The sequence below is a fragment of the Arvicola amphibius genome, chromosome 4 (assembly GCF_903992535.2).
Source record: "Arvicola amphibius chromosome 4, mArvAmp1.2, whole genome shotgun sequence".
In the NCBI taxonomy this organism is placed as follows: Eukaryota; Metazoa; Chordata; class Mammalia; order Rodentia; family Cricetidae; genus Arvicola; species Arvicola amphibius.
Window position 1 is genome coordinate 59,473,135 of NC_052050.1, and position 12,074 is coordinate 59,485,208.

At 46.1% G+C, this 12,074-nt stretch overlaps 1 protein-coding gene across 1 annotated transcript in view; it reads left to right on the plus strand.

Moving 5' to 3' along the window:
* Epn2 (epsin 2) overlaps positions 1-12,074 on the plus strand; it is a 66,231-nt gene that overhangs the window by 45,509 nt on the left and 8,648 nt on the right. The window contains 3 exon segments of the mRNA XM_038328003.1: positions 1,065-1,177; positions 2,791-2,901; positions 3,724-3,898. Of these exon segments, the coding sequence (XP_038183931.1) occupies positions 1,065-1,177; positions 2,791-2,901; positions 3,724-3,898 (399 nt within the window).

The following is a 12,074-nucleotide window of genomic DNA, read 5'->3' on the forward strand; positions in this document are numbered from 1 at the left end:
TGCCTGCCTCTGCCTCCCAAGTGCTGGGATTAAAGGCGTGTGCCACCACTGCCCTGCAAGAAGGAAGTTATTAGTACAGATTAGAACATTTAAGACAGTTGTCCCAAACTATGAAATTGACTTGTCCATTTTTCTGTGTACCAACCCACCTATCCATCCATGCATGTAGGCATTCACTGAATAAATGGTTATTGGGCTGAGGGTGAGTACAGACTACTCTGTGGGTCTCAGTGCAGAAGCTATATAGTTGGCAAGCAGAAGAGGAGAGTGTGCTGAGCTACACAGAAACCCAGAGAAGAGCTAAGCCAGGAACCATCAGATGCAGTGTCTCCCTTAGTAGGTAGGCCTCCATCTGCAGATTTTATGGAAGCCGAGTGTGCAGAGGAGGGTGCACAGTGTGCAGAGTAGTATACTCTGCAGAGGGTATGCATTTAGGCTCATGCTCTCTCATACTCAGGTACATCTAATACTGTTGCATTTCAACTGCTGATGTGAAAATCCTTGGGTTAGTATGAATGTAGACTTCGTGGTTTGGGGTTTGTTATCTCATCTAGACTCTGCCACCTCACCCCTTCAATAAAAATAGTCTTTACAGGAGTCCCTTGTCAGTGTTAACTAGCTAGCTACTTGAACAAAGCACACCTGTGAAATTACACAAGCACTCAAGGTCCATTTTCTTAAGCATGCTTTCCATATGGTGTTTTGATTGGAGCCGTTGGTCTCTGGGCTCTTTTACACGATTGAAGGCTGTTCCAGAACTCTTGTCTCAGATCTCTGTTTTATGTGGTTCATTTCTCTGGAGCAGAGATCTGCTGTGAAAACTGAGATTTGATCCTCCTGAGGCATGACCTGCAACCAAGGTTTCATGTGTCTTCTGTGGGCATGCAGCCATGTTTGACTGGCACTTGATTTTAATTCTGAAATACCTGTAGCTAGATTCTATCTGAAATGCCTGTAGCTCTTCCTGGGCCACTTGGGTTTGAGATGAGAATAGAATATTGTCGTGTTAGGATGAGGTGGACAGATTTGTCTTTTCATGTGGTGACTTGCCCCCTACCCAACAGCTACTTCCCCACGAGTGTCTTCAGAGCTGGAGCAGGCCCGGCCACAGACGAGTGGAGAAGAGGAGCTGCAGCTGCAGCTGGCACTTGCCATGAGCAGAGAGGTAGCAGAACAGGTCAGTGCTTGTCTGGTCATGCCCATGGGGTCCTCACCCTGGTGCTCCTGGGGGGAGGAGTATGGCTCCCAGAGAGGATGACACACACAGCCCTGTCTTTAAGGCACTTACTTGATGAGTTCGGTCTTGTGGCCACAGTGTATTCTCATCTCCTAGACCAGGCAGAGCTATATCTAGGAAAGGTTTTCATGGAGGTCAGTGTCCAGAGAAGCATCTAACCCTGAGTGCCTCCTGGAAGTTCCAGTGGAGGCTTACCATCCAGGGACTCCTGAGGGAGCTCTGTGCTTCCTTGAGGTGCCAGCATACAATGGGCAGGACAGGCCTGGGTTGGGGGTAGGGGGTAGGTGGGGTGGACCTGGTTCCTGCCAAGGCAGGATGCCCTGTGGCAGATGTGTGGGAGAAGGCTAGAAGGCTTGAGGGAAGCTCCAGGAAAGAGTGCATGCGGGCATGGTAGAAGCAGCATAGATTTTTTTTTTTTTTTTAAATAGTGTGTGGTGTCAGGTGGAACCCAAACCCTTTGTAAGGAAGTGCTCTAATACTGAGCCTGTGTGTGCTTTTGTTCCCCTCTATACCTTGTTTTTACTAAGCATGCATTATTTTAAGATGGAGTAGCGGAAGGGGCGATTCAAACACTTTAGACAGTGTCCCTTTGCTTTCAGTCATCAGAAAGCGTGCAGACAGCCAGAGGCAGCAAGGTACACCCTCGTATGGAGAGAAGAATGTTGGGTGTTAAGTGTGAACACAGAGAGGTTTGGCCGGCATAGTTGGTATGTCTGTAACAGCAACAATGGGCAGCTTTGGTCATGGCCTCTGCCCCCTGTAGAGAACCTGTAGCCGTTTATTAAATCTGCCCTCTGCCTGCGTGGAAGCTCATGGCTCCAGGGGATCAAGGTGCCTAGGAGGTCTCACTGCAAGTTTCTGGGATGGGTGGATGGCTTTAGCCTTTTAAGCTAAAACCTAAGAGTGTGTTTTAATCACTTAAATGTTAGGGCAGGTCCGTCCTAACATTTTGCAAGTGACTTTGCCTCAAATAATTAGGATGAATTGTTTCTACTAGAAACCATACAGCTGGTCAGTTGTTCAGGGAGTGTCCACTTGTGGGGATTGGAATGATGTGTGATTTTTATCTTTCCTAATTCTTTCCTGGTTGTCAGATTTGTGTTTTGTAAGGATTCACTGCTTTTACTTTTGTGGATGAATGGTTTGCCTGCATGCATGTATGTGCATCACATGCGTGCCTGTTGGGTCCCTTGGAACTGGAGTTAAAGATGGTTGTGAGCCACCATGTGGGTGCTGAATATTGATCCTGGGTCCTCTGTAGGAGCAAGTGCTCTTAATTGTTGAGTCATCTCTCCAGCCCCTAGAAAATATTTTAGATAAAGTATTTTGTTTCCCCATTTTAATGGTGCCTGAGTGTTGCTGGTATGACCTCAGGCAGCCTCTGAAGGAGAAACCTCTGGGAATGGAAAGCCATTGTTTCCAGCTGAACTATATTCTCCCTTGAAATGCCACATGATGCAGGGCCTTTCCTGTTGCTGGCCAGTGTGGCCCTGTGCCCTGCTGTGTTGCTGTCAACATTACCCTCAGCCTCAAGCTCCATTGTCCCACTCCAGGAAGAACGCCTCAGGCGGGGTGATGACCTCAGATTGCAGATGGCTCTGGAAGAAAGCCGGAGAGACACAGTTAAAGTTCCAAAAAAGAAAGAGATGAAAGCTTGCTGCAAGGTAAATATATGAAGTTGTTCTAGGGTGATTGTTTGAGGTACCCCTGGACATACAGTAGGTGGGACATGTGATAGGATGCCAACCTTGCCTGTGAACCCATGGTGTGGTGAACACCAGTGAGAACACAGTTAAAACACACAGCAACCAAGAGAAGACACTTGATGCCACCTGTTAAATAAATGAGAATGGCAGTAGCAGTGTGTGTCTCACAGTGGCACTTGGGGACAGTCCTTTGCCCAGAGTTTCACCCCCCTGCCCCATCCTCCAATTCCTCTACTTTGCTAGGCTGTGACACCAGAATGTGGCTCTCTTTTGACAAACTTACTACTGTCCAGTCAGAGAGATTGTCCTTAGACCATGATTCTCGTGGCTTCACTAGCTGTGATGCCACAAGGTCCTAATGACAATGTTGTGGAAACAGGAAGGGTAGGAAGCTGGGGTGGGGAGTGGGTGCCCTCCCTTGGGATGGGTACTGAGTGCTAGTGGTCAGGAAACCAAGACAGGTGAAAGGGGATGATTATGGGTGATCACAGTCTGGGCCATCTCCAGCATTATCCTAAGAGAGTTTGGGAGCTCTGAGAGCTCTTAAAACTTTTGGGCATATGGCGAACAATAAGTACCTTGGTGTTTGGATCCTTGGCTTCCCTGGAAAGCAGGAACTCTAGTGGAGCCTTGGGGGTTGGAGCAGCTCAGTTTCCAAGTCCTTCAGGACTTCCGCCCAGAAGGCCTGTGTTGTGGTAAGAACTAATATTTATGCTTAGTATGTGAATATTTGCTATGACTGTAACCAAGTGAAACCATTCCTTCTGTTTGTCTTAACAGCCGGGCTCCCACTCACAGCAGACTACTTTGTTGGATTTAATGGATGCCCTCCCCAGCTCATGCCCTGTTACCCAGAAAACTGAACCCTGGGGCCCAGGGGCCTCTGCTAACCAAACCAACCCCTGGGGTGGAACAGCAGCTCCTGCGAACATTTCCGAACCCTGGCCATCATTTGGTAAATAGCTTGTTGTTGTTTCCTAGGCTTGCCTGCTTGATGGAGAGGTGCTCTCAGTTGCGCTTGTTCTCTCCCTCTCCCCCTTCCTTCCTCCCTCCCTCTCTCCCTCCCTTCCTCCCTCCCTCTCCCTCTCTCTCCTCTGGCTGGGTTCCTGTGGGAGTTCAGGTTGGTCTGATTCTCAGCAGTGACACTGAGCAGGAGCTCATCCTCCTGGGGACAGAGAAGCAGTGTTCATTTGCTGTTTTGACTGATTTTCTGCTTTGGGAGAAGGAAAGCTGGCTTCCTTACTGCCTCATCCTGGCACCAGAAATGACTTGTCCCTGCTCTAGGGCATACTTCAGTTCTTAGAATGGCACCGAGCTCAAGCTCAAGTAGTTATAATACACACAGAGAGAGAAACCTAAAGTAAGCCGGAAATGAGATATGCTTACCACCATCACTAACGAAGTTTTGCTTATTAGGAAATGTGAGAGAATTTGTAGTCAGATTAGAAACAAAAGCATGGCAGAATTGATTTACTATGGTACATTCCTGGCATATGAAACTTCTTAATTGCTGGTAGGGAGCTAGGCCTTTTAGTCTTTATGCTTCTGGCCTGGTTCTCTGAGCCCTGTTGGGCACGCCTGTGTTGTATGTATTTTGTGGCATCTTGTCTGTTCTCTTGTAGCTTTTGTTTCCGTAAACTGGACCTTCTTTTGTATTCAGCTCAGTTTTCAGGATGTTTGTTGAAGTATACCAAGTGCCAGGCTTTGTCCTGCCATGGGAAGACCATGGGACACAGTTAATATGTGGTTTCTGTCCTTGGCAGGATAGAGATAGCTGGTAGCAGTGCTGTGTAACCCAGGCTTTGGTGAGGGCCTGTGAGGTCACAGCATGAGGTGAGCATCTTAGGTGGATGCCACCAAGAACAGAGTGTTCTGTAGAAGAGAGTGTCCTATGTCAGAAGGCATAGGAGTCCTGCAGTGGGAATGAATCCAGACACAGGTGTGTGCATTGTGATGTGGGCAGCTGGTAAGAAAGAAGGTGAAAGGCAGGAGTGCTTGTATTTGGTCTGATGGTGGAGAGATCTGACGCTTAAAAAAGGAATCCCACACTAGCTCAGAACTAAGAAATAGACAGGCATTTATTACAGGGTAAAAACTTAATAAATCAGGATTCTCTGCTTGAATGATAAAGGAAGATGTGATCCAAAACAAAACCGAACCCAAGAAATGGGGCCCAGCAGGCTCAGAGAGAGAAGGGTTGCCACATCCCTGTAAATAGTCTATCAGGCCACGCCCCAGTAGGTGGGTAGTTAACTAGTTGTAAATCATCCCGTAGCACCTCCTCTCTTTATTTAAATAAGAGAGTTCTAAACCTACTACAAAATTATATACAATAAGAACAAATACCTATTTTAACTAGCTTAAGTCTTGTATAATAAATAACTTGGCCAAGTCATGAGAGAAAAGTAACTACATTTATCTAGTTTTTAACCCCATTGAAGATCCGAGAAGGGAAATAATGTCACCTGAATAATTAGGAAGTGCAGTCAAACAACTTCCAAAACATGCAACAAATCACAGAGACAACTGGCTACCTGGGCAATCACCCAAAGTCACATTTACAACATTGAAGCAACCAACTTTGGCTAAGGCCTAGAATAACTGACAGATTATTTTTAAAGGCAAGAAAAATTTCAAAACTGTCTCACCCTGTCTTGGCAAGATTTGACAGTCCTGCTTATCCATTTTTGGATGCTATGTATTTTGTCAGTGTTTGAGGTATGGGCAGTTCCTTGCCCAAAGGCCGGTTTAGCCAAGAAGAAAACAAGCTCCCAGTGGAGTGTCTTTGGTGCTCAACATCTCTCAGGAATAGATTGGTGTTGCCAGGAGCGATTGTGTCTCACTACCATAGAACTCTAAGTTAAATTAAATGCCATTTTCTACAGCTCTTGGAAGAGGTTGAAGATTATATATCTATACAGAATATAATCTCTATGTATCTAAAGAACCTGATTAGTCTAACTATAAATATGACAAACATAGACGACTATTGATCTATAATTCTTAATACCTATCTAACTTCAAGACTAAGACAATAAACAACTGTGTAATAAACAAGGACAATAACCTCCGAATGTAAACAATGTATAAGTATCTTGATCAGAGGTAGAAATGTGCACTGCAATATGGTAAATATATATATCAATACATAAACAATATATAAGTATTTTAATCAGGTAGAAATGTACACTGCAATATGGTAAACATATATCAATACATAAACAATATATAAGTATCTTAATCAGAGGTAGAAATGTACACTGCAATATGTTAAAAATATATAAATACATAAAAATGTTTTAAACAGAGGTAGAAGCATGCATGAATACAATATTTAATATAATTTAACTTTGTATCCATATACAAGAATCTACACCAATGTAATTGTCTATAAACAATAAGTCACAAATACCAATCTATTATCCTATTATCCCATCATCCAATTTTCTCTCTCCTCTCTCTCCTCTCTCTCTCTCTCTCTCTCTCTCTCTCTCTCTCTCTCTCTCTCTCTCTCTCTCTCTCTCTCTCTCTCTCTCTCATCTTCTCTCTCTCTCCCCTCCCTCCCTCCCTCCCTCCCTCCCTCCGCCTCTGCATTGGTCCAAAAGGTGTGTCAGCCTTAGGTGCCCTTTGGCATACTGCTGGCCACAGTGATCACATGGAATCTGCCCCCTTTCTGGAGCCAGGTAGTGTTATCTGAGTTCTCATTGTCTGGAGATTAGGAAACTTGTGGTTGTACTCTTGAAGAATAGAGTGTAGGCTGTGCCCCAAGGGATAATAGCCCTTCAGGTAATGACTTTGATATTTTCCCCCAAATCTGAAACACAGTCTTATTGTCAAATGACTATTCTTGAAGTCCAGCTAAAGAATTCCTGGTGGGTGGGATCAGGGTCACTTCTAGGGGCTGTGCCAGGAAGCATGAAATAGAACATGGCCTCCTGGGGACAGGTACCATATACTCTGTTGGGATGTGCCTACTCTTTAAATGGAGACGAAATCACCATTCTGATGGTTTTAAACTGGAGTATTTAAAAAAAAACAAACAATAAAAACCACACATTCATAGAACTACATAATTGTTGTTACGAGATAGAACATTTCCATTATCCAGAAAGAACCTGTACTCAACTCCTACCCGCCTACCTACTTACTATTCTGCCTTTTGATGTAGAAAGATCACATGAACAAAGTCACATGGCTGTAGCCTTCATTTGTTAGAAGTTTGTCTACAATGTGGCAACAGTTTATTTAGTCCTTTCCTGGCCAGAATCTCCCCTGTGGATGTGGTAGTCATTCACACAGGGCCCTTCCTGATGTACATTTGCATTGTGTGAAGTTTCTGGCCATTATGAATTTAATTTTTCTACTAAATGTTTAAATATTGGTGAGGGTTAAAACAATTTTGAACATAGGTGCTGCTCACATATAGCTGTCTGAGGGCTGAACCCTGTGACGTTCCTCTGTGTGCTTGTTCACTCTCTTCATAATAGTATTTCATGAACTTTATTTCTGAGTTTTTGCTTATTGGTAAATGTGAGTGAAATTTTAGTCACATTTGAAACGTGAACATGGCAGACTTGGTATACTCTAGGTGACATTCTGGCACATGCAGTTTCTTAGACTGGAGGAATACACAGACCCCCCCCACACACACAAAAAAAAAAAAAAGCCCAGAAAGGTTGTTCCTCTCCCTGGGGCCACAGAGCTAGTTGGAGACAGTACATCCTGGATTTCTGGAAAGTTGTACAGCCTGGTAAGTTCCAGAAAGTGCATCTTTCCAGTTGTTGATAAAATCTTAGCTATCCACTTCCTTTCTCCACTGACATTGTTTAACCTAAGGGAGGTCACATTGTATATAGTTACACACAGGCACAAACGATTTTCCAGCCTGTCCCGTGTGTGTGCCCGGGTACTATTGGAAATCTACTCACATGATACTCATTGACCCTGTGTGGCTGGGCTACTACCTCAGCAGCTTTGTGTCCTTGAAGGTACTTTTGGAAAATGATGTGACTGGGTGGTGGTGGTGCTCGCCTTCAACACCAGCTCTTGAGAGGCAGAGGCCGACAGACCTCTGTGAGTTCAAGGCCAGCCTGGTCTACAGGTGAGTTCCCAGACAGGTGCCAGAAGTTTCACGAGAAACCCTGTCTTGAAAAAACAAATAAACAAACAAACAAACAAAAAAGATAAAAAGAAAGAAAAGTGATGTTTGAACCTTTCCCCAGCTATCTGACTCAGTCAGGTGCTTTGCTTCTTATACCTTTGAACTGACCCCAGAGCAGGCGTGTAGCACATAGGGGTTTACTGCTTAGCCTCTGCTAAAACCCAAGTGTAGAGCTACTCTCAGTCCCTGGGTACTCATAATTATTAAAGCCTCTTCCCACAGCACGGAGCTGCTCTCTGCATGAAAGGAATGCTTTTCTGAAAGCCACCATTTGTAGTGGTTCCGTTATTACTAGTTTTTTCCAAACAGCACTGGGTACTGCTGAGCCAAGTGGCCTTGGGAGGAAATGCTAAGAGCCCAGAGGAGGGAAGTTGGAGCCTGCCAGGTCAGCGGGGGCACTTCCTCCTCTGTTCTAGACACACAAAGCTGCCACCTGGTCTGAAGAGGCCTCACAGCCTGGCAATTCAGAAGTCCTTGGCTGACTTGTCCCCCTTACTGTCTACCCACCCACCCGAGCCAAGGCCAGGACTGAGCCTAACTTCCGCCTGGCGGTAGCAGGTGTGCTCTGGCTTCTTGATGACCCCTGTATGACTGTGACTGCCGGCTGTACACATGAATATTCATCTAGCCACTGAACTCCTGTGAATGGATCTACAGAGGAAGCGGAAACTGCTGTCTTTCTGAACTTGGTTCTATTCTCCTTTCTTACTCATTTGAGCTTTAAATGAGCCTTTATTTATGGGTGTGTGACATGGCAGAATCTACTGATGCCAGGCCCTGATGGTATAGAAGGGCCTTGTAATGGCCTCACTGCCCTATCTATCCCCAGAGGAGCCCTTGCCTCCCTGAGGGCAGCTGGGCCAGCTCCATATCTGTTTTCCTGTGAAACAAGGGTTAAGGGGTAAGTGAGGCACTGTAATTGCACAGCGATTGAAGCAATCTGTACTGACTACAGGACTGCCTACTTGTGTCTATGGTGCCTACTCCTTTGGCACTAAATTCAGCCCTTCAGCTTGCAGAGTCCCAGATACATATACCTAGGACCCCAATATCCCTTGCAGAATGGAAATTCAACTGCTCATTTGGACTCAACAATCTGTCCCTGATGGTCTATGTCATCTGGGATTGGCAAGGGTTTGAGCTGAGCATGCTTTTCATTCCCTGTCCAGAGCTCTGAGTTTGATTACTTTGTCTCTGCTGGCTGTGCATGTTCATGCTGCTGGCTCAGGAGAGCATTGCAGTGTTTTAGGGTTGCAAAACCCAGGATGTCCAGACTGGTGCAGGGGTAGCCAGAGAAAGCTTGGCTTAGATGTGAGGTGTAGGCAGCCTGACCCTGCACACACCTAATGGTCTTTGTATTGTGTCTTACTCTGCCTGAGAAACTCCTTCTCTCCAAAGATTTATTTCATTTTTGTTTGTGTATGCTACAAGTGTAGGGGTGCTGATAGAAGCCAGAAGAAAGCATTGGCTCCCCTAGAGCTGGAAGTACAGGTTGTTGTGAGCCACCTGATGTGGATTCTGGGAACTAAACTCTGTCGTCTGAAAGAACATCAAGCACCCCTAACCACTGAGCTAACACTCTGGCCCCACTCTTGTTTCTTCTTAAAGACATAGCTTGGGTGTCTCTACCTACAGAGGCGTGGTGTTGTTCTCAGTACCCCCTCTTGCCCCCTGTTCTGGCTCTTGGCTGCCTATTGTCAGGTTGGTACAATGACTTGTTTCTTCTTACAGACAGGAACCATCCTGGGCCTTGACTGGAAGAATGCTGAGCAAATTGTTAGGGTAGAGGAATGCACTGTGCAGGACGCCTTGGCTGTGTGCCCAAGCTAGGTGGCTCTCGTATGAGAGGGGCTTGGACAGGGCTCTGAGTGCATCAGGAGCTCAGATTTGCATGCATCCTGGCTCCCTATTTGTCTCACAAGGGACCTATTAGATGTCTGTACTAGATCTTCTCCAGAATCTGTGTGCTTAGGGAAATAGTGTGACAAAGTTCCCCAGGGCCTTTCTAGAGATAGGTGTGGTGGACAGCCATGGTCACATACCCTGCCATCCCACTGAGTTCAAGCCCTTGGGATGCTCCTTGTGCGGACTCAGTGCAGCAATGAGAGTGGCTCTTCATGGCTGTACTTGTAGCCCTTGGTCTTCTTGTTCCCTCTAGTCCTGGATTAGCCACAGTGTCAGGATGGTCTGTAATGGGAAGCAGCTCCAGCCCTGCCCGTGGAGACAGAGCACATGTACTTACCCAGAGGCATTCACCTTCATTTATAAGCAAGGCCATTGTATGAGCACCCGGTAATGGACTTCCAGCAGGTTTGGTGGGGAACTATATGATGGGATGGTATTAAAGCGACGGATGGGAACTGTGCGGTGTTGTCTGAGGCAGTTAGGATTTGAATTAGCAGGTGGCTTCAGAAAGTGAGAACCTGATAGCTGCCTTTACGCCGGTGTGACCTGCTGGCTCAAGAAGTGTCATAATCATGCATACTCAGACCTGTTATAGATCGTTTTCTACCTGTGGTCTACCTCCATCGCCAGGAGCTCAAGGCTCAGAGGCTCCCTAGAAGGATCACTGCATGTTCTGTCCCACAATCTGGACATGAATAAGCTCACTCTGAAGCTCCTGCATTACTTAGCCCATGAGGATTCTCCCTGATGGTCAGGCGGTATCTGACTAAGGGAGTGGGTGAGGGGAAAACTTCCATGGATCATTAAGTTTTTTTTTTGTGTTTTTTTTTTTTTTTGTGTTTTTTTTTTTTTTTTGTGGGAGAAAAGGGCAATGGAAATGATAGGGTGTGTCTCTGTATGTAGGCAAATAGAGCAGCAGCCTTCTGAGAGGCTCAGATGCTCAGCATGGTCAGGGACTACAGGACCGTGAGGTCTCCTTGGCCTGTGTCCCTCAGTTGCAGCTAGCTGAGAGGTGTGGGCCTTGCAATGGGCATTCCTTATATGGTCCTGTAAGCAGGGAGGGAACAGGAAAGCATGTTATGTCCCAAGGGCTTCCATGACATTGGTCCTGGGATCTCTGTGTCATCACACCACAGCTTTTCTGGCTTTCTGGCTTTCTGCCCAGCCTTCTCCCCAGCAAACCATTTTTACCATGTCACTCTCCAGTCAGGACAGAGCCATAACCTAATCTTGGGGAAGCAGAGTAAGGGCTTAGTCCCTGCAGTGTGAGTCCAACTGAGGCCAGGTTCACAATCCTGGCAACGCATCATACAGGCAAAAGAGGACCTGGAAGTGTAGTTCCAGACCCCTGGGGAAAGGACAGAGATTTTGGAAGCCTGATGATTCTGGGGCAGCAGCAGCAAAAGTGGAAAAGTCCAAGTAAGAGTTGGCAGGCCATAAGGACAGGAAAAATGTCATTCGGGAGTGCTTTTTTGGAGTGGGTTTGGTTTTGAAGCATGGTTTCTCTGTGTAGTCTTGACTGTCCTGGAACTCACAGAGATTCATCCACATGCCTCTGCCTCCTGAGTGTCGGGATTAAAGGTGTGTGCCACCACCGACCAGTTTAGAAGTGCTTCTTGATAATGGGTGTCCGTTAGCTCACAGCTTTTGAGTATATCACTGCAGCAAGCCAGGGAGAAGTAAAGGCTACATTCACTCCTTCCTCTCTATCCTGGGGCACTATACTAGCCAGATAGCCTAGTCAGACCAGAAGTTAGAGAGCCATGGGGCTAGTGCCTCTAATATCATAGTAGGCCCTAAGTTATCAAACCCTTTATTTTAGACCTTTGCAGGCATAAAGCCATGTGGTAGAAAGACCAATGGTGGGGTCATCTTTAATATCTGTGGAATATACTACCTTACAGGAGGGGTGGGGTAGATCTGAGGAGAAGGGCACAAGGGGGCATGGTGGTCCGGGGGAATGGAGTCCTTTTCAGAGCTCAGAGAACAGTTTATGGCTTCCTAAGATCGACAAGTCCTTGTTGTTCTTCTCTGATACCTGGCACATCCTGGTTGCCACAGCCTT